The sequence below is a fragment of the Manis pentadactyla genome, chromosome X (genome assembly GCF_030020395.1).
Source record: "Manis pentadactyla isolate mManPen7 chromosome X, mManPen7.hap1, whole genome shotgun sequence".
Taxonomy (NCBI): domain Eukaryota; kingdom Metazoa; phylum Chordata; class Mammalia; order Pholidota; family Manidae; genus Manis; species Manis pentadactyla.
Window position 1 is genome coordinate 127,721,892 of NC_080038.1, and position 23,427 is coordinate 127,745,318.

Sequence of the window (23,427 nt, forward strand, 5' to 3'; positions counted from 1 at the left end):
GTTTTACCAAAATATTGTTCATTTGGAGACCCCCATGTAGGCACACACACACACAATATCCTTTCAAATTTCCTCATGCATAAAATAGAAATAACCATAGTGCCTATTTCACAATTTTTGGTGGGTGAGGATTAATGAGACAAAATGCACAAGTGCTCAGGGCAGAGGTTGGCTCATAGCACTCACTCAACACATACTATTATAATTTTTAGCCATGATATATCTTTGAGGCAGCTTGACTTCTGTATTTTTGTTTCTTCCAAAACAAGGAGACCCAATTTCTTTTCAGAGAAAAACAGAACATTCCTTCTGTCTTCCAGCCTGCGCCTCAAAGTAACACAGAGAAATTCTTAAAGGTGGCTCTATAACGCACTGTCATCAGGTCACATAAAATGAGAAAACCCAGAGGAGCAGCACCCTCGACACTGGCTAGTGTGTGGCTGCACTATGAGGAGAGCCCTTGGGTGCAGAAAGCTCCTCCCCTCCCCTCCAAAACCAAGGAAATGCATAGGCAGGAACTACTGTCTTTGAACAATAACACACATGCCGAAACATGGGTAGACACTGTTCTAGACAGTGGGAAAAAGGCCCCGATAGTCTCACCACATTCCTGGAAGTTCAGTCGCATTTCTGTTGACAAGAGGCTCCAGAGAATGAGGAAATGTGCAGAGAAAGAAGCACAAAAATCTCCAGAAAACCAGTGGGAAGTAAGTAACCTAACACACACATCCATGAAGAGGCTATTGGATATCGGAGGGCTTTTTTCATTAATAATCAACAGAAATAATGAAGAATTAAAAAGAACTAGTTCAATCTGTGAGTCACATACATGGCAAATAAAGGACGTCCTGGCTCACAAGGTGCAAAGAGGGAGGCCCTCACCATGGCAGAAGCTTGGGATGTGTCCAAATACAGCAAGTGTGATATTATAAGATCAGGTTTATCTACTTAACAATGTAAACACATTCAGGCTTCCTACTGTTAGCAACCTGGGTATGGTATTGGGTATTCATTCTCTATGTCATCTCAACTCATATTCTACCAAGTGTTCCTTTTGTGGCTCACACTGAGATTCTTCCTTCATAAGGTAAGAGACTGGGTCCTTCCCTGCAAAGCCAGAAGAAACAAAACAACACCCTTTCAAAGTGCAACAACAATCACACACCTCCATAATTATTCATCAGGGTCTAATACATGGAGACTGCCCCGCAGTTGTCAGTGTGATAGGTGTGTACAAGGTGCCCAGCCAGGGCCTGCCATTTCTGCGAGCATGGAGTTAAAGCGATTCTCCAATGCCATCTCTGTTAACTGAGAGTGCACACTGACGATGAATTGGGACTAATTTGGAAACACTCAGTTGCTTGGGAATGTGTGCATCAATTTCCTTCCTTCATAATTTATACAGCATTTTGATTGTGGTACTCGGTGATAAATAACTGAAATGAGTTCTAACTGCTCTGAGATTTAGTCTTATGTCTTCAACACTGCTTTTTATATTCTCTAATATAGGCCACATTCAACTTTATATGCAAACCTGAAATGGTATTCAGGAAGAGAAGAGAAAAAAAGGCAGCCAATAGATTTGTCACTTTGGGAATTGAATATAAGATCATATTCAAAGTGCAGCATTTATGGCCCAATGCTGAATACATAAAATATATGACCATTACAAATGCACCTCTCATTGCAGAGCCATGCTCTTGTCGTGACATATCTTAGTGCTAGATTAAATCTTTAATATGATGAAGGCATCTTTCATCTTCTAGATGCATGGTGGGTACTCCTTCCGGGCTGTATTTCTGCCTGACACAATGCCCTATACCCCCAAGAGAGACAGCATACAGAGAACCCAAATAATTCACCAAAGGGCTGCAGCCACTTCTAGGTGGAAGCACCTAATTGGAGGCATGTCATCTGCACGGGCTCACATTGTTTCAGATTGAATTGGATCCCGAAGGGAGAGATCAGTCAGTGTTGTTTTCTGGAATTAGCCCAAAGAGGTAAATCTAATACAACAAATATATTCAGCCAATACAAGTTTTGGCAACACCAAAAAGACAGTTCCATGTAGGACATGGTACATACCTAGTTACTAGTTAAAGAATATACATATCATGTAAACCAGTGACATGGTTATAATGTAAATGTACTTAAATGAGAACATTCATGGAATGGCATTCCAGATTCTTCTAACTCAACATTAGACCTTAATGTATGGGTCTGCAGGCAGATTTTTGTGAATTCTGCAAATCATAAAATGATTAATCAGTACTGCTGCTTCTTCCTTCCCTCATTTTTGAAACACATAGTTGAAATCTTGCATTGCCATGAGTCCCTGCCCTTCACAGTCTATCTTTCCAAGGTCATCTCCTGACTCTCTCCTCTCTTTCCTCTTCTTTAGTCTTTCATGCACCCAGTATTCTTGACATGCACCCTCCTCATTTAACTTCCCCAGTGATAGCCCAGCATGGGGCACACAGCAGGCACTCTGCAAATCTCTGCTGAATGAGTATGAATGGGCGATGAAATGAAGACAGCACAACATGGCTTTGTGATAGCTATGTTAGATGCACAGGGGCACTTTTCACTTACTTCCCACTCTTAGATGTGTTCCGGGCCTTTGTGGATGATGGAGAGCTGGCGTCTGGATTAGTGTTTGGAGAACCCCGTCTATCCTTACTACACCCACAGAAAGAATAGAAAAATATACAATGACTACAGAGACAAAAAGCGATTAGTTATTACAATGAAAGACTTCCAAGGTGTTTGTCTTTCTCTCTCTCTCTCTCTCTCTTGCCTGTCAAAATAAAGCATGATCGTATCCAGTGGTACGTTTCAAAAGCAAAGAGAATGGGAACCATTGGTCAAGTTCAAAGAAAGCTATCCTTTTGGCATTCAAAGCTTGAGCTGGTAGATTCCATTAACGACAGCACCATAGCCTAGGCCCCAAGGGAGGCTTTAGCAAAAAACTAAATGTGTAAAATGTATTTAACAATAAAATCCTTTATTTCCAGTCTCTGGATTCTCTGTATTACAAGTTCAGTTCTGAAGCTACTGACTTTTAGTGAAGTATGTGCATGCCAAGTGACTTCTAAAAGTCTTTGGGAGATACTATCAAATGAATTAATAATTCTCACTCATAATGTTAACATGAGAAGGCCACAAATTCAGATATTCTTTCAAGAGAAGCACCACCTGCTTCATGAGTAATTGAATTTAAATCTCCACCTTCAATAACTCCACAGCTTATGTCAAACCTTGGAAACAATTACAAAATAAATCACTAGGAAGCTCTGCTTAATCTCATCAGGTTAATAAATGCAGACAAATGAATCACTTGAAGGTAAACAAAAAGGAATAATTGATTGGAGTCTTCTTGATTACTTTATTCTATTTTCTTTATCAAACTATTTTTACCATTATCTTCAATTCAGCTACTCTGCCTTGAAATTATTACTTTACTTCATCTTCAGATTTCCATGGAAACCAATTCAAAGCCTTTCTCGCCACTTCATGATGTGTGGAATTATTTATCCTGATTTCATCAGAAAGATTTTTTTTGTTAGGAAGATCTACGTCAGCATAACCTTTTATGAAAAGTGGAGGTAAAAAAGAAAATTGCATCTCTTGGTTTTCAATGAGTATAATAGAGCCTTCCAAAGGCACAGAATATTGTCTCATAGAATGTCACAGAGCTTTCCAGATATTTATGAATCTTTTAAGTACTTAAGAAATAGGTGCCCACCAGCAGATGTATTTATATGTGGGGTGAGGCTGGGGGTGGGTGGGTTACAAAAGATATCCTGCCCTGCACCCATCACCTGTAAATGGCTCCACAGATGTCACTGGGGCAAGAGCTAATTCATGGGCTCCTGGTGATTGACAGCTAACGCAGATGTGTATGGGCACAGACGAGGGCTAATCAGACAGCAAAAGTCCCAGCAGGTCAGAGTCAGTGTCCAGGAGGTCCAGAAAGCAGTTCTTTGACACGGGAGCCCCCAAGGTGAGCTCTGATCCTTCTGCTGAGATGGGCAGACATTCTGGAGAGAGCAGGCACACCTTTCATCCTGGAGGAGGTGTCAGAAGCCTCCTGAGACAAAGGGCTGGCATGGTCCCATGCAGTGCAGGGACCAGTTCCTGGTGCTGCCCACAGAGTCACCGGCGTGTGCCTACATTCTGAGTGGAAACTGGAGGCCTCACCCGGTGCTGCCTCACCCACTCATTACCACTTCCTAGCAGGGTACTTCTGAGTCCTACCTGGGACCATACAGCTACCTTCCTTATCCAGAACCCAGCTCAGAAACTGATGGTAATACTGAACAATTGGACTAGAGACTGTAACTCAGAAGACTTCAGAACTGTCTCTTCCAGAAGGTCGGCACAGTCTGATTCAAAGGGTGCAATATGCGATGTATGGCAAAACTCAAGCACGTCTCACTTTCCTCACTTCAACACCCTGGCCACTGGCCACTCGGCCTTCCTCCTAGCCCAGCTCTCAAACAGGAGGCAGGGAGAAACTTCCCTGGAACCATTCTGAAACAAGGGATCTTTTGATCTTGCAAGTTGTGGGGCTCAGAGTAGGTGGTCATTTAACACTCCGGAGTCACAGAGTTTGGGCCTCCATGCTCTTTTGAATAAAAGATCACCCATTCCCACTGCTAAATTCCCCTGTCTGTGCTTTGGGCGCAAGGATTCTTTATAATCTGCATGACAAGTGACGCTGTTTAAGCTCCATACAGGGCACCGCAGGACCTCTGGGAAAGTTGGCGGCTGGCAGTGCAGACTTCTCATTGTGAACTGTAGCTCTGGATGGGATGGGCCTGGAGCAGTGGTCCTTTAAAAAAGATAGGAATAAGGAACCCTCGACCTACTGCCAAATTCTGTAAGCACCAATCTGAGGTGAATAAAAACAAAAACCTTCTCTGAGAAAAATCGCATATGGAAGGCATGGCACCCAGAGTGTAGGTGAAAGTTATCAAGTACCTCAAAATGTTAGTTCTCTGCAAACTGCAGATCCATTCACAGCGGCAAAACGTATCGAAAGTGAGGGAGGGGCCAAGCAGAAGTGTGGCAGCCTTGAATCCCTGGAGTTTATTTTGGCAGACAGACTAAGGACTATAGGATACAAAGGCTTGCTGAATATTGAGGAAAAAGAGTCCTTGCTCCTCCCCAAATGTCCAGGCTGAGCAGATAAGTCTGAATAAGATGCTATAATTCTGAAACCTTGAGACAGAAGGACCCTGAGTTTTCCAGAAGTGCCCCATGAGAGTGAAAGAGGAAATCCTGCAGCTGCAGACTGTCTGGGAGCCTCTGAGATCTGGCAAAACATGGGTGAAGGACCCAAAGGTTAAGATGCTAAGGGCCGGCCGCTGAAACATCAGCAATCCCAGGGACTTACAGCAGTAAGCCCTGCCTGCTTTCAGGATATATGGCTGATAATTAGGGACATATGAGATGGGGGTGGTGCTGCCTTGAGGTAGAGCTAGTTTCCAACCTACATACCTGAAACAGACGTACCTCTGTTGTCATTTTGTCAGTCTCTAGACCACTTGTCAGTCCCCTTTATTTTCACTTCCTCTTTGCCTTGCAATCTTAAAGCCTATGCTCTGAAATCCCAGAAAGCATGGATCCAGGCTTCTTCCACTGCTCCTGAGTAGCTCTCCTCTACTGAAGATCAGATTCTTTCTTCCCTCTCTCAATCCAGCCTCATCAAAGGCCCAGGAACATTATTCCAGGGGAGTTCCTGATTGAAGAAGCTCATGAGCTCCTTTTGTCTGCGTGGCTGGCTGGCTGGCTACTTTTATCAAGACAGCCATTTTCCACAGGCTCCACATATGTCTCCAACACTAGAAAAGTGAGAAACAAATCTGCAGTATGATGCACACAGCATTCAGGTGGGATAACTCTGACTAACCCAACTCTTTAGCGTTTCCAAAGTGTTTCTGATTGAATAATTTGATGCTGAAATGGCATCCAGTGTACTTCACCCAAAGTGGTAATCAGATCCACTCCAATCTGGATTTTTCTCTTAGATCAGAGAGGTACTTGAGGGAGAAGAACCTAGTGGTTTCAAACACACTCAACTCACTTGCTTGATGGGTGGCATACAGAAACTTCTGCACTTCCTATAGTACTTTGTAAGCTTTTTTTGGAATTAATTCATCTCAGACCCTTGAAAAATAGTTGTGCTGCTCTCACTACAACAGCACTGAAATTTTAAAAATTAATTTTCCGAGTCCTAGGAAACAGAAATTGTATTTAAGAATAAGACTTAACTGTCTACATATCCTTTATTTGGCCCCTTGCATGTGGTTGGTTGTAGTGTTGTTTATATTTTAGTGTTTCTCTCTCCAACTAGCTCTTAAAAGGATGCTCAGAAAATATACGCTGAACAAATAAATGAGAAAAGCTGCATTTGGGCTCCGCAGAAAGAAGTGCTAGCTTGATTATCAGTGTTTGGCCCCGGTGTGAGAGAAGGAAGTGGTGACATACATGTCACATATTTTCCATCACTAAAGAATGGGCTGGAGAACTGGATTCTGGATACTGATGGTTGATCATCAGGTAGACCACAAAGCCAGGTGAGCTTAGATAGAAAGGATTCTCAAGCAAGCCTGGGTGGTTGGCTAGTGTCTCTGAATAACAACCAGAAATCTTGCATTTGTATAGCTCTTAATATTTTCCAGTGTGTGTTCCTGCAAGTGGTAACTGAGATGAAAACTAAGCTGTTCTTAAGGGGTTACTTCAGTCTCTCTGGGAAATGGTTCAGCTACTCTTTCTTCCCTTGAGATGACCCTATGCCCCTTAAAGCTCCCAGGACGAGGAAATGTGCTTAAAATATATAGACTCTACCAGGGATAGAAACCCATCTAATCTGCTTTCCCAACAGGTGCTTGAGTCCCCTCTACAACATATCCACCAAGTGGTCGTCTTTTGAAAGGCTTTTAAATCATGATTACTTCCCCATGAAAGCCTGCTTTTCTATTTTCTAAGAGGCTCACATTTCTGAAGTATTTTTGCCCTTGTTCTGTTACTGAGCAAGGCAGCTCTTCAGATATTGATTTCCTTTAATTAGAGCTGATGAGGCTTCTTCATTTCATTTTTCTATCTTGCTAAGTTATGTCGTGAGTGGTTCTCTTTCTGTGCTCTAAACTTTTTCATTTTCTTCTACTCCAAGTCCATGCCCCTTTAAGCATCCTGTTACCATTATCTGCATTTCTGTTAGGCATCAAGCAAAGAAAGTTCAGTTCACTAAGCTGTGCTTTTGTTTCGCTTCCTTCTCTAGTTACCCTTTCCTTACCTGTGGATAATGGTGGGTGTTTGTTAGAGAAAAGCTCATCTTTATTGCGGTGAAGCCCAGTGTCACTATGATCTCTCAGAAGCAGTCTCCTGGATAAGTGTTTATCCAAGAATCTTGAGTTCCAATCCTGGCTGCCAGCAAGGCATATAACTTCTTGCTGTCTCAGGATCCTCATCTTTTTTTTTTAATTGAAGTATCATTGATGTACAATCTTATGAGGGTTTCACATAAACAGCACTGTGGTTTCAACATTCATCCTTATTATCAAGTCCTCACCCCCTCCATTGTGGTCAGTGTCTATCAGTGTAGTAAGATGCCATAGAGTCACTATTTGTCTTTTCCATGCTGTACTGCCTTCCCCATGACCTGTCTATATTGTGACTGCGATCAGGATTCTCATCTTCAAAGCAGAGGGAATTAAACTGATCAAACACTCCATTCACACCTAAGCCCACAAGTACTTGGTACTTGCAGAACTCTTGGAATAGGCAGCCGGGACACCCTCTTCCCCTTCCCTCCCCCCTTCCATTAACCTTTCGCTCTAACAAGTCACAACAGGGGCATCAGGGACTGGAGCAACACATTTACTGATTATTGTTGCTATTTTGCTTTCTTTACCTCTTGGCCATACTGTGTCTACCTAGGGAAGCTGGTCACATCCCTGAATGCCCACTGGAACCAAGAAAGAACATGAATCAGGTCCTAAATTATATTGCATTCTCCTTTAAGCTGTGTTCACCAAGAGCTTAGACCTTGGCTGCAGACTTTCAGAGGCCACAGGAACTGTGTCTGACAACTGCATTCACATCTAGCTCTGTGCTCCTCCCTCAGACAAGGGGTTGAGGAAGAAAATATCCTAGTTCTGGTATTGCCTGGTTTAGGGTGACTGAGACCTGAAATCGCATGGGAGCCTGTACGGCAGGGTAGTTATGGGCATGGGAAGGAGGAAACCATGCACATCAGGTCAAAAAGAATGACAGAATTTGGGTACTGAGTACATCTAGAGAATGAGAATAAAGCCTCTGTGAAAGCTGAGGCAAAGGTTTGGAAGCTGAGTGGCTGGGGACCCAGAGGTGCCAGTGAGAGAGACAGATTAGCTGGACAGGGAATCTGGACTAGAGAAGGTGATGGATTTGGTTAGGAGCATATCGAGCTGGGGTGTTGATGGACAGTGTCCAGCGGGCAATTAGAGAGGTGGCACTGTATCTTAAGAAGAAAGATGGGGTCAGATGTCTAGTCACTGAAGCAGTAGTCAAAGCTCTGAGATAAGCGGCGAGGCCTGAGGGGACAGCGATCCATCATGATTAATGAGCGGATGTTTCAGGCAGGGGACAGCCTATGCCAGAATCTGCTCACTTCCACCCCAGTTTATGAGGATTTACAAGTGTGTCCCAATCTTATATCCCAGGGGTCTAAGAAAAAGAGCCCAAGACAGTTTTAACTTAGCTGAGTAGAGTTAAATGCCAAGGTTCATGAGGGAAAGCGCAGGCCTTGATCCTTGGGTGCACCACTGACTTTCTGCATCCCACGCCCATTCTCCTCGCCCAGCCAGATTAAGGTGGTAAGGTGAGCTGGGTGCCAAGAGGGGGGTGGTGGCAATCACTGTCAACCCACTCCCGTAACAAAAACCTCACCAAGTATATTCCATGCTGCTGTCACCTTGGTGTGAGGGGGACAACCTGGCCAGTGAGCAAAGCTGGGCTTTAAACCTTGGCTTCACTTGCAGCCCCCAACTCTTCCTTCTAGCTCCCCTCTACCGAGGAACACCAATGACAGGGGCTGTACCTCTGAGAGTGCTAAAGTCCACTCCTACTGTTCCACATGACACCCTCTCCTTTTCCTATTCTCAGTTTCTGCACTGTGCCTCACTGACACCCTTAGCCACCCTCTCTTAGCATCCTGGGTGGCACAAGGATGTCACATTAACAGACACACAATAACACAACAGACCAAATTGGATAAAGCAAGTACGGAAATGTGCTGGGGAAATCAGAGAGCAACCGCCTGTGCTAGGGAGAATCAAGGAAGGTAAAGGTTAAGCTGAGTTACTATTAGGAAAATGCTGATTTTTGGCCTGTGTTTTAAAAAACCCATAAATCAGAAAATAAACTCTGGGTTATGAGGATTTTCACAAAATACAAGGAAATGATGCTTACCCTTAATCTGAAACACATCTCCCAAGAGTGGCTCACAGACTTAATCCAATGTCAGAATCACCTGGAGAACTGGTGAAAAGCAGGTGGTGGCAGGGCCCCACCCCAGAGTGTCTGATTCAGCAGGTCTAGGACGAGCCTGAAAATGTACACATCTAACAAGTTCCCAGGTGTCCCCCATTTTGCTGGTCTATGGAACACACGTTGAGAACCCCCGTCTCATGAGAAGCATGAGGCAGCCACATTTAGGGGCAACTAAGAGGTAACAATCAGCCGTCTCCAGTGCCCCTGCTTCCCAGAGAGCACAGTTAACCTGCTGGATGAAGTGCCCCGGCTGGGCTGCTCCTGAGTCAGGAAGGCTCAGGGCACGGTGGCCTGCTGGCCAGCCATCTCTGGAGAAGCTCCTCTTTCCCCAAGAAGTGGCAATTATGGCAAACACCACAGAGTGGAGCCCAATAGCAGGTAAGACAAAAATTGGATCTGACAGCATTAAATGAGTTTGAAGTTCTATTTACTGAGAATGATCTGGCTTAATTAAAAATTCACAACTGGAGCCTAGTTGGTGAACGTTTACATTAGGGAGTCCCCAGAGCAGGACAGCCATTAGGAAAAGCAGAAGAGGCCAACAGCCGTGGCAGGAATTGGCGCGGAGAAAAAAGAAAAGTCAGCCCTTTTACTTGGAAGTGAGAATCTGACTTCACACGGCAGAACGATTGGGACCAAGGGTGTTGGGGAGACAGAGGGGCTGATCATTTATTATTTCCTTTTCTCTGGTGAACAATCACTTTTTCATCTTCTACTAAGTATGTTCTTATGGGATTTTCAAGAATGCCTACTCTGCACATTATATATTAAATTCTTGGAGGACAAGGCAAATTGCATTCATCTCTCTTCACAAAGTTTCTTATAACATCTGTCATGTAGATGGTTTTTAATACCTGTTCACCGACAATCAGCCTGGTACAATTGGCTTCTAATGTGTGTTTGTGGAATTGAATGGACTACCACCATTAGGTTAAGGCGTTTAGTAACAATGTTGTGTGGCTTTGGTTTTTTGACTCAAATGGCATGTCAGGCCACACTGACCGCCTGTGACAGTACCGTTTCTGAGCTCCACTGTCCACAGATATGAAAGCCACGTAGGGTAAAACCAGTGGGAGTCAGCAACTTTTGGAGAATGGTATTGCCAAACTAACTGGAGGCCATGCTGAGGTATGGAAAGAGGATGCGCACTGGAATCAGGCAGCGTGGGGGTCATACCCTGTCTTTGTCATAGCTGAAGATCTTGCACTAATTGGGTCATTGAGGCAGGGCTGGTCCTGCCTAGCCAGGGCCTCTGCTCTCAATGCTGAGGCTTCAGGATACCAAATCTCTAGCTGCATGTTGTTACCCAAAGCCAGGAGCATTCACATTTGTTTGAATGCATGCTATTTCTAAGCAGGGTCTCCTTAACAAACGTTTTCTGTGCCATGTGTATACACTACTTCTAAATTTCTTTTTTGAATGAAACCCAAGAGTCAGCTTCTTTCTGTTGTGTTATAACTTACTAAACTGAGCATTTTTATTGTGTATGCTCATGGAAGATTAAAATTCTTACAATTCATGGAAACAAAATAGATCTTGTTCTGTATCACCTACTAATCACTGTTAAATGATAGGCCTTATATAATTTATACCAATAAACTTCTCTCCATGAATATGAGTTTTTAATAACAGTCTAGGATAACCAAAGACACTTAGCTGAACCAAAGACTGAGGCTCTATTTGGAATACTCCCCCAAGGACTTAGAAATATGGAGCTAGAAGACTCCTTAAATATAAGAAAGTAAGGTCCAGAGAGGAGAAGGGATGTATCTAAAGTAAGTATCCAAAGATGTAACATTAAGTTAGTGATAGAACTTGGCTGGCACCTAGCAAACACGGCCAGAGCCCACCCCCCGCCTGCCCCAGAGTGCAGGACAAGGCAGGAAGGCTTGGGACCAAAGATGAGGTAACATGAATGAATTGTGGTTAAATTTGCCAAAATAAGTAGTACAAGAAGAGTGGGTAGCCCTCTTTGGGGGAGTATGTGGGAGGAGATAGCAGGTTCAGTTTGGGGTTATATGGAGTTTTTGTGTGCCTATAGGACATCCAGGCAACATGTTTGGCTGACAATCAGACACATGGATGGAGAGCTTCAAAGTCTTCAGCATATTGGTGGTAACTACAAACCTTAGAGTAGAAAAAATCATTCAGGGAGAGTGTTAAGATGAGAAGAGCAGAGCCTGGGAAGAAGAGTAAGAAGGACAAGCAACTGGATCTGGGGGCATGAGTGTTGCAATCAAGAGAGATTCATTTGCTGATTAGAAGACAGTTTTGTGTCTTGGGTTTCCAGCTGCTACATGTTGCTTTCTCCTAGTGCACTTTTCTAATTAGTTGTGGTATTTCATCAGTCATGCTGTCCTTTATAATGGCAAGAGTATTTGATAGAGAATAAGCCTTCTTGATCACATGCAACCTGTTCTCATCAATTCCTGGAAAAGATCATCTGAAGTATGCCTAAGGAAGCATTTTGCACCAAACAAATTCATAATTATAGGCTTTAGACATATTTTTTCAGTCTGGCCTTATTTATTGCAAAAATGGTCAATGAAACAAATCATTTTAGTGCCTAAACTAGATGAAGCAACTATACTAAAGTTTATGTAAATATGGTTATAATCTCCGAAAGAAACAATTAGTCTGCTTTTCATTATTGTTCCTGTTTGCTTCCTCTGTGATGTGCAAAATCAGAAACGGGCCTTATTGCTCTCCTCTTGGCTTCAAAACTTCAAGAAAATCTTGGCTCTGGAATAATCATAATCTGAGTCAGCCATATGCCAAGACCCACTTGTTTTTCACTTGGGAAGGCCTGGGCTTCCTGCGAGTCACGATATTATCTCTGTCACCTCTTTGTAAGATAGGTTCTGTGCTTTGAAATGGAGGCCCTATGGTTCTCCCCAGCCACTGAACAATCAACTTCCTGGTTAATAAAGTAAAAATTAAACATGTATGAACTGGATGTTCATATATTTCTCTGTAGCAGACACTGTGATCACAGTGCAAGATCTCACTGTCTGGGGGCAATTCTTGGCTTAGGAAAAATGGAGAAACGGAAGGTAGAAAACTGCAATGATAAAAACATGAAAGGCAGAAATGAAGCGTATTATTGAAAAAGTCTAAATGAAGTAAAGAACAAAGTCCTTGTAGAAAATGTCCTCTTGACTGGCCAGGAGCAGATCCTACTATAGGAAGAGCCTGCCCTATTCCTTACCCCCTCAACCTTTGTGGGAAAATTACTGTCTTCACTCTTTCATTGACATTGTCTATGAAGGGTGATGCCATGAATGTTAAACCATATTAAACTATTTCCAGATCCCTCCTAATGGGGAATATATGGGTCAGAACAGCTCAGTGATGGGTTATAAAGAATGACTTTATGTGAGATAGGCAGATAAGCTGTGAGGGGCTAGAACTTTCTTTGGGGCTTAAGAATGTCAGTTAGTCAGCATGCCCTTGGGAAGTGGACCAATTCTTCAGACTGCATCTGAAAGGAGAGGCCCAGAAGATTCCAACCAGGGAATGCAGAGTTGACACCTAAAGGGAAACAAGATGATATTTATCTCAGGGAAACCCAGACTTAGAAGGAGAGGCACCCAGGAAGCTGCCTAAAAGAGATAGAAACATCACAGGGAGAACAGTGTAGCACAGAGAAGGCACATAGAAAAATAAAAAAAAGAGATAGAAACAATCCTTTGTGGCATAGGGGCAAAAGAAATGTGCTTTTTAAAGCTGTCCAGCGCTTCATCTGGGATTCTTAGAATTAAGGATTTTGTGAACCCATCCACTCTATGTGAATTATGTTTCCCTTCTTCTTTTCCTTAGCACTTTTTTCAGCTTTATTAGTTGCCTTTGACATTGTCAACTTGTCTAGGGTTTATGGGAGGGTAGTTTGGCTTTAAAGTTTCAGAAACTCAAGAAGGAGATGAAACCCTAGAGGGAAAGTAAGACCCTCTTACTCTCAAAACATTTTGTTGTTATTGTTTCTTTCTTTGAATTTCCATTAGACGCTCTGGCTTTACTCATCCCTTGTAGGCCTGGGTGGGAGTTTTGTTTAAATTAAGGGGACATGTTCTTTACTGCCTGCCTGCCAGGATGTCAAAACCCAGCCAGACCTTGTCAAGGCACATTGTCCATCTGCCCATGGTTCCAGAGAAAGGCTATCCATGGCCTAAGTAAAACTACGAGCTACAGGAGCCAACAGCTTGCAGCCCTGGGCCCAGACCCACCAAGTTTGGGTTTCTGGACACAGTACAGAGCCTTTCTTTCCTGGACAACAGTTACTTTGGAGCCCTTTCAAAAAATGAGCACATGGAGCAAAGTCAGTTTTTAATTCTGTCAAATGATGGCCACAAACTAAAAGTAAAGTACCAAACAATCTTAGTGTCACTAATTGCCATAGGTCAGCAATCCACGTGCTAGAAGGTTCTTATTTAAGCAGAAATTTCCTTCTTGGCAAGTTTTATAAAACTGGCTCTAGAAATAAGAAAAAAATAGAGGGGTACATGCTACTCTATATTCCCCCAACCACCACTTTTTCTGATATTTGAGGCATATAGAAATTATGATTAAAGACTTATATAGGAGGAAAGCATCAAATCCAGTGTGAAATGGGGACTGTAACTAATGGAAACACAGGTTATTCCAAGAAGCACATACTCAGAGGTAGGAGCATGGGCCAGTGAGAATGAATGCAGGTTGGCACTTAGTTATCCCAGGCAAGGCCATAGCACTATTTTTTTGTAATTTATATCCCACTGCTATCCCAAATTCAAGGTAAATTACCCTAAATTATACCTATAATATGACTCTGGGGAAAAACAAGATCAGTAGAAATATGTTAGAAAGAGAAAAGAGACTCATTCTCAAAATCTTGGATAGCAGGATTACCAATATCAAGTACTAGAGTTAGCTCTGAGTTTCCTAGCAGCCAAGGTTGTGAAGGAAACATGCTGGGTAACAGTACTCTCAATTTGTGAAAAAAAGGAAGGATATCATTTTGTCAGAAGTGTCAAACTTATTCCTGGCCATGAGTTTAAGAAACACCAAGTTTTGTGGAAATGCAGAAGCAATATCCATGGGATGAGGTCTTACATAAACTTTTTAAAAAGTCAGGTTGAATGAAGTATAATTTCCATACTGTAAAATTTATCCATGTTAGTACCAGAGGATACCATATTAGAAGGTAACTGTGTGGCAGCAACCTGTGTTATAGGCAGCTAAGCTAATGTGAAAGTGCAGCCTTCCTGGTGATCCAAGCTGATAATGGAGAAGAGGGTGGAAAATCTACAGGCATGCATTTGAACACGGGACTCAGACCAGTAATGGTTGTCCAAACCACCTGCTCCCTGGACAGCAGGAAGGATTGTTCCCACTGAGTCCTCTTGTGTCAGTGGGCTTGCGGTTTCCCATGGCTTGCCTCCCCTGGCGTGGATCCTCTGCCTGGATCCTGCTCCACGTCAGCAGTTGGTATCTGCTGTCAACATCCTTTGGGGAGCTGGGGAGACTTGGCCAAAGCCTGCACTTCTCCCAATTTCCCTTGGGCCTCTTCCTAATTCTTTGTTCAGGACCCCTGGGGCATTGTTCTCTTGTTAAACTCCATCTCCAGTCTCTTTTACATCATCTGCTCCCTCTACTGGCAATTCTCCTTCTATGCCTCCTATCAGTTCCTCAGGGCCGGACACCTACTCATCACTTACGCTGCAAAGCCAATGATTTGATGCTCTCCGCAGGCTCAGACACCACTTTATTCGTTCTTCCTCATAGGTCACCAAGGAACAGAGTGAAGAGATGGATATCTTTCCCCACAGGCATAGTCACTTGTAATCAAAGAGGACACAAAACAGGCACCAGAGCAAACAGAAGGTTCCCTCCTTCAAGACCTTAACAAATTGAAACCCACATTAATTAATTCCTTGGCCCTTTCATTGTTCATGGATTAAATATACTGAAGTGATTTTTCATTCCACCCAGGTTGTCCCAAGCTCAATAATTCACTTTGGGAGTTCTGACATTACGCATTTGGCCCTGCTTGTCTATGAAGCCAAAAGGAGTAACTCATTAGCAAGTAAGAGGTATTAGACTTGTGTAAAATTACACTCATGAGAGATGCTAGCTCCTTCCAGATTGCTGAAAGGAGAACCAGGCTGAGAGTTACTTGGCAAACGAGGAGTCGATGTAGGCGGTGTGACAAAGTCTTGAAGCAAATCTTTAGCAAGCCTACCAGAGCCTATACCGTACCCAATGCATGCTGGTCCTCTCAAACCCTGTACCTGGAGAGGCTGTATACAGCTTCCAAGGATGCTGCCAGCATTCACAGCATTTCTAGAGCTCTTCCCTGGCAAGTCTCTTCACAGACAGATATGAAACACGGGAAAAATACCATTTCATGAGTCACACCTCACTTTTGGCCCCAACCATAGCACCCAGCTTGATCATCCAATTACTACACTATAATTGCCTTCTAATGACATCTGACTGCTTCCAAAAACCTAACCCACCCTCAAAGGACAAAGATGTCTCCCCACTAAGCAGAGTCAAGAGAACACGGTGCAGCTGTCAAATGACTTTGTAAAATAAATCGGCACCCTTTTCCATATATTAGTTCTGTTGTGTTTAATAAAAATGTATCTCTTCCATTCTTTTATTCTTTCTTTGATATCATTCTCCTTTGATTGGAAATGCATCCTGGTATCAGTAGTCCTAGATATTAGTGGGGAAAGGTTAAAGAACCTGGTGCCAAGCCGAAATACCCATCCCCTTTTTAACTCCTCCCAACATGTGATCTTTCACTGACTTCTCTAACAGAAATGGTTCTGCTGATGCATAATGAAATAGATTAATAGTTCCAAGCCTTCAAAGGTCCATAAACACAACATTATTTAAAAGCACATTAACTGTCCTAGACAGTGTCAGACAAAAACCAGGGAAGTACAGTAGTTTGAAGACTACTGCAGAGATTTAGGAAGCTGAATGAGAATGTAAATCACAACTCACACTAATTAAAACTTTGGCCCTTTGATTGCTCCTGGATTAAGTTCACTGGGGTGATTTTTCATCCCTGCCTGGGCTGACACAAGCCCAATAATTCACTCTGGCATTCTGACAGCACTTGCTTGGCTCCGCTTGGCTCTGGAGTCAAGAGAAGTAGCTCATTAAGGAGTGAGAGGTATTAATTAGACTTTTGTAAATAGCAACCGTGAATGAAGCTAGCTCCTGGTTTCATCCAGATTGTTGAGGAGAGCTTCAGGTGGAGAGTTGGGGAACAGGAGTTCTTGTTCTGAGCCCACATAGCAGTCCCTCAACTGATGGGCACGCATTGGTTCACACAGATGAAAAGTAGGTTAAAAGCAAGGGAATCTAGATACCTGAGTCCACAGAATAATGGTGATGAATGGGAAATGGCAGATTCTAATTTAACTATTTTGTAAATAATATGTGGTGATGCTTCTGATGTTATATTCACTATAGCAGTAGATGCCTTATTGTACAAGTTCACAGTTAAGTTCACAGCTCTAATCTACTATTGTCTCAACAACAACCCACTTACCACCTGCTACTGGCAAAGCTCTAGTGATACAAAAATACTATTCTTTGCTCCCTACTCTCAAAGAAATTGCTGGGTCATAATATTAAATTCTAGGGCACTCAAATGAGACCTCTTCCTTGCCCCTCACTGCTCAGTCATGGTGCATTTAGGAGCAATAAAGGAATAATTGGTTCACAACAGTCTGCCTTTATGAATCCCTTACACAGCAACAGAAATCCTCTGTTGTGCCCACTGTATTCAGGGTTTTCCCTTCTCTGCCAGACTTGGGCTTCTTGCCCACTAACTGGATGCCCTCTATCTACTTGTCATCTCTCCTTGTCAGTTATTTGGAATAGGAGTTGTGAACAGGTCTCTCTCAGGGAACTCAGCAGTTGGGGAGGGAGGTGGGGTTGGCATGGACCCTCTGACTTATTACTTCCTCCTGGAAAGAAGCAAGATGATGAAAAAGGAGAGCCAGGGAGCCAGGGCTCATTTGGATGTAGAAGTTCTGCTATGCTTGTTAAAGCAAGCCTCATTACCTTAAAGAGTTGCTTGACTTAATGGAGGCCCTCGCAGAATAAACAACTGCGCTCAGAGGCAATAGGAACATTCTGGGCCCATGAAGGACACTGCTCTGTTGTGTTGGGGGAGGGACGGGAATCAATGGAGTGTGATGGCTGAGGGATCAATACTTCTCTGAATGAATCTCATCCTAAGCGACATTCCTTTGGGATAAGGAAGGGCCTACTGGAAATCATTCAAGGTGATCAACTACACAACAGTTTCTAGAGTACTCAAGTGAAACACCGGGAATTTAAACTGGTCGTCACACAAGAAACCACAGCAAAAGGTGCATCGTTTGTAACCTGCCCGAACAGAAGACACCAGTCGACATTTCTGATAATCCTCAGATAAATCTTCAGTCTCACAACCAGACCCATCAGTAGATAGCTTTGCTCTGATTTCAGAGAAGCCTCCTGAAATACAAAATAAGCTGTTCTGATGACTTTAGCAGAGCATAGAAGCCAAGGGATGAGGGTGGAGGGAACCTACTAGATTTCGTAAGAGCCAAAAGCGAGAGAGCTGTCGAAACCCATGAAAAATAGCAAGATTTCAAAATAAAATGTAATTGGAAATGTAAGGTCATAATTGTATGAAACTATTGATTAGAAATATAAAAAAACTAATGGGAAAATTACAAAGCACAGTACTCATTAAAGTAATCCAGTTCAAAGAAGCAGTGATGGAAATGGGAGTTGAAAGACCCTCAACCCTCTAAGCTAGGAGAATAAACCTCAACTAGCTAGAGAATCCACCCTTTTCTCTTAGATATAAGCTGCAGCTAAGACAGATACTCGGGAAAGAGGTAATAAAAAGCAGAAAACTGCCTTAATGTGAGCTTAAATGACAGCTAATCACTGCAAAATATGTCTTTAAACTGCATGAGAAATGATTTATAGGTTCCATGTCCCAACATGCAAAATGTGCCTTCCTGACCTTGCTCCTCAGCCTCTTCATTTATCTCCTGAGCCTCTGTCCCGAGCCAGAATCAACTAGTGATGAGATCCGGAATCAAGCTTTAGGTGGTACTGAAATTCCTGCCTCAATTCCATTATTCTAAAACACCCTCGGAGAGCCCTGGCTTTGGCATGGCATTTTGGTGGGAGATGCCACAACGAATAGATGAGGAGTTGGCCAGAAACTGGTACAGACAAGTAACTACCTGTCCCCACAACCTGCCTAGTAGCAAAGCTGTTGCTGTCGATGTACTGGAATCACAGCTTTTCTTTTTAAAAGTCAAATTGCTAACTTAACCATACTGGCAGGCTACAGCTAATCAATCCAGAATGTGTCTTCAAACAGCCTGTGGACCCCAAATTGCTTGTTGCTGGGTATATGAAGCAGGTCATTACAAAGAGCAAATGATAAAATTTCCTCTTAATCTCATTTGGAATTATTAGAAACCTTAATATTACATTTTAGAAAACAAATATCTGGGGAACCTCTGCAGAATACAACTTATAGTTGGACTGTAAGCATAAGATTCCATTTTTCTAATTTGATTCTGAAAGTACAGTGGTTAAGAGTGCAAGTCATTGAATTAAGTTGTATTGAGCCAGAGTGTCCCAGTGTCCCAGTGTCTGAACTCTCCTCTGGTTAAGAGTTGGGGCCCAGAGAGAGTTATTTAACTCTTTCAGATAATAAAGCTACTTCCAATTTAAAGCAGGAGTTGACAAACTTTTTATGTGAAGGGCCAGATAGTAAATATTTTCGGATTTGCAGACTGCTGTTATAGCACAAAAGCAGCCATAGACAACACATAACCAAATGCATAGCCAGTGTTCCAAAAAAATTTTTTACTTACAGACATTGAAATTTTAACTTTATTTAATTTTGAAGTACCACCAAATGTTGTTCTTATCTTTTTCAGCCATTTGAAATAATAACCATTCTTAGCTTACAGGCCATGCAAAAAAAAAATATGCAACAGACTGGATTTGGCCTGGGGGCCATAACTTGCTGACTCTGATTTAAAACTCAAAACTAGCAACTTCCCTAGGAAATGGAAAGAATCTTCAGTTTCCCAAGGCACTAACTTCCAAGCAGAAAGCTCTGGGAGACTCAGGTACTTTATGTTCGAGTATCAGCTGTTCACCCCAGTGAATGCATAACTTCGGAAAAAAGAGACATAACTTCTGTTCGTTCCCAGTCTCAATCAGAGGTTTCTCCTTAACCTCTTCCCTTCTCCCTTTTTCAGCCTCTTGCCTTCACCTTCTCTCTTTCTTCCATTTTGTTCAGTAACCAGTTTCTTCTCTCAGTGTTCTAGGAATTGAAGTATCTGGAAATCTATTATCAGCACTTACTCCTGACCTAGAATCTTCTACTCACTTGTCTCCCAGAACTGCTCACTGTACCTTAAGTCCATTCCAATTCTGAGGTAGTTGTATTTCACACACAGAATATTTTAATGTTTTTATTCAGAAATCCTTTTGGGAATGACAACATAAAGTAAAACTTTCCTCAGTCCTCTTAAAAAAAAATGGAATTCAAACTCCTCTAACAGAAAGGAATCCCAGTCTATGACACACTATCACTTCAAATGCCACCGGTAAAGCCATTGACAACACTGGCAGTTACAGTCATGATGTTATGGTGAGAAGAACTGTGCAAATTGTAATGCGCTATGCCAGGCTTAGCTATAGTTGGTGACATGAGTATGCCAAGTGGCAAGAATGCAGACTTGTCAAAGTGAATTTCTGGGAAAGAGCCAGTGTTATTACTGGGCTACTGGAGTTGTTCCCGTAGGGCAGATGAAGCCCTGTTCTTATCTAACACTGCAAAAACCCTGGCTTACGGACCTGATTATAGCCTTGTTTCTGCTGAGCACTAGCTGAGGGCAGAAGGTAAGTCACCTACCTTCAGTGAGCCTTTGTCCCCACATTTGGAAAGACCCTTAAGGACCCTTCCATGTTATGATTTCTAAGTGTTTTGGGTTTTAAATGATGTGGAAGGAGGAAAGTGAAGCTCGCTTCCTCCTACTGTCAGAAAAATGATCAAACAGAAAAACATGCCAAGTTGCTCCTGTCTGGTTGTCTCTAGGCATTATGGGAACAGAGTTGGTGCTTTTCTTGCCCAGCTTCAGTTGACAGTATTGTCCAGCTGCTGCCAGTCTTTCCAAAATGAAATCTAGGTCTTGCTTTTAACTTATGACTGTCACACATCTGAAAGGTTAAGTATAGTGCAGTCCCACACAAGAAAACGTCAACAAGCCCAAAGGTTTTTTACTTGAATAGTTACCTCTGTGGGCTGTGGTGTTTGAATGCTTTGGGCCTAGAATAAAACCCTTCAGGACAAAATTCACTTCCACCAAAGCACTCAAATGGCAGCAGTCTCTGAGTGTTTTTCTTTTTACCTGGTCTTCATCTTGAACTCCAAGCAGTTTCTCCTCACCTCTGTTAGAAGCAAACCTCTTCTCCTTCACTAAGCAAATCTTAATGAATTGCATATTTTTCACAGCTCCACTCTTTGGGTTTCTTGTCTTAGCCTGACATGAGTGATCCGTATGTGAGGGAGAAAGGGGCCCTGAGGCTGGCAGGCGTTGCTCTCTGCCTGGCACATGGCTCAAAAGCCCTGGCAAAAACCCACGGGAGGAAAAGCAATAGGAAAGGCATCTGTTTTGAGGTTTGTTCCTTGGGCTGGGGAGGCAGGGGAAGCAGGTTGTTTATAGAACAATTATGGTTACCATTTCAATGGTTGATTACTTGATTTCTTAATCCAGCTCCTAATCACAGATCAAACACAGTTCCAATAGTGAAGTAATTTTAGGCATGATTACAAACAGTCTCCTACTGAGGGTTTTTGCCTTGGAACAATGTGCTCTCATTCCATGCTCAGTGTAACAGGGGTCAGGACAAGTGACGGGACTGCAGCTCATCTGCCCAGGAAACACAGGCCTTCGGACTAGAATCGGGGCCCCTTGCTCACTAAGAGCTGTCCACACGTGGGCCATGCGGTAATGGGGTGCCTACGGCGGTAACTACCGTGGCAACAGCCCATGGCCTTCCACCCTCCACACCTGTACCACACTTAGCTCTGGATGAATCAGCTATTTCACCTCCACTGCCTGATGACCTTCGATGGCTCCTTACTGCCTTCCAAATCAGGTCTGCATGTCAGCACGGCTCCCAAGATCCTTCATGGTGAAACCCCGCCATATGCAATGTCTAAATGCCATACCACTGCCCTTCCTCGGTCTTCCTTACTTGCCTCTGCTTCTGGGCCATTATGAAGCTGCTTCCTCTGCCTGCACTGCCCTTCACCACCTTCCCCTCCCAGCAAACTCCTGCATCTCTTTGAAAACCTACAGTTGTTGCCTTTTCTGTTGCTAGTCTTCTAGGCAACAGCCCCGGGTGACATCAGTTCCTTCCCCTCAGCTCCACTCTGTTCAGATCTAATTTCATCACACTGAATCATAAGATCTAGCTGCACTTTTACCTTTGCCTTAACTTTTGTGGCTTGTGGGCTTTTTGAGGGTATGTGGACCACGTTTCATCTCTGTATTTCCCCCACCTTCTTTACATCCAGGCTGACAGGCACTCAGTAAATGTTGAATGACACTGGATGGCATATTGATTTACAACAGTTACAGAAAAATCCTCTTTTGCAGGAGTATGACATGACCTCAAAGGGTGGCCGAGTGACTACCTTTTCTTGGCCACACCTGTGATGCTGTCTTTCCTCCCTTATACATAAATACCTCACAGGATAAGCATAATAGACTTCAGGGCAGACCAGGCAGCCCCCAGGGACTGGCCCCAGAAATAGGTTACAAGTCATGATCCCGTTCAGGAAATAGAGGGTGTGAAGTCTATAACTGACATTTGCCAGCAGAGCTGGCGTAAGAGCAATGCTAGAAATGGTAGCAGCGTCCTGCCAAGACTCCCCAGCCACTAGCTTACAGGGCTGTGTAAGCCCGGGCTGCAGAAGTGACCACACAGTTCTCAGCAAAGGCAAACACCATTAACTGCTGGTGTCAACAGGCTCCAGGAATAAAGGGTTTCAGGAAGGCCAACGCTCTTGAACTGGTATTTAGGGACAGACCTCAGAGGGCAGAACCTGAAAGAGCGAGCAAAGTGGCTGGAGAAAAGCCGTTCCTACGCTTGTGTGAACTTTAGAACCACTGTCACATGACAGACAGGAGATGAAAGTGAGCCCAATTAAAATTGTTGGGAGAATCCACATCAAATGTACTTTTTCTACCACCAGCTGAGTGTTAACTATATGAACATTCCCATCATCACTGAGTTTGCTTACCCGCAAGGATAGCTTTTGAATTTAAATAGGCCTTCTAGTGTCTCTGGAAGGGGGACTTGAAAAGGAAGTGAGCAGTTAATACACAAGCAGAGACTGAACTTTCTTATCTCCCTAAGCGGCCTAGGATAGTCTCAGTCTCCACCTCCCCAACCCCCTGTGTACCGAATACCTCTAAATCATATGTACTTAACACCGTGTCACACGTTGGTACTCAGGGAATGGGTCTGCAGTGAATGCGCAGGGTTTATTTTACAACCATATGCTCTGAAAAGCCTGAGGCAGCCATCACAGTATTCAGCAGTTTAATGGGTTTTAATGTAACCAACTGTTTAAAAACGAGACTCGTGTCCTCATTTCACAAACCCTGACTGGAAACCTACTAGGTGTCAGGCACCAGACCAGATGCTGGAGACACAATGATGAATGAAACAACAGCTCGGAACTCAAGAACCACAGAGTCTAGTAAGGGATGCACATAGTTAGTAAACAACCAGTCCTCTCTTCCACCAGTTGACTGTGGCTTTCTTAGAGGTCACCAGTGACCGCCCGCTGGG

General features: G+C 43.2%; 1 protein-coding gene across 2 annotated transcripts in view; it reads right to left on the reverse strand.

The window, feature by feature from the left end:
• Nucleotides 1-23,427, reverse strand: part of HS6ST2 (heparan sulfate 6-O-sulfotransferase 2) — a 278,755-nt gene that overhangs the window by 49,203 nt on the left and 206,125 nt on the right. Inside the window, exon 4 of one of the 2 annotated variants that reach the window (XM_036931244.2) lies at nucleotides 2,593-2,679. The exons of the other annotated variant lie outside the window; for it this stretch is intronic. Within the exon in view, the coding sequence (XP_036787139.2) occupies nucleotides 2,593-2,679 (87 nt within the window). The remainder of the gene's footprint in view (nucleotides 1-2,592; nucleotides 2,680-23,427) is intronic. 2 annotated transcript variants of the gene reach the window in all.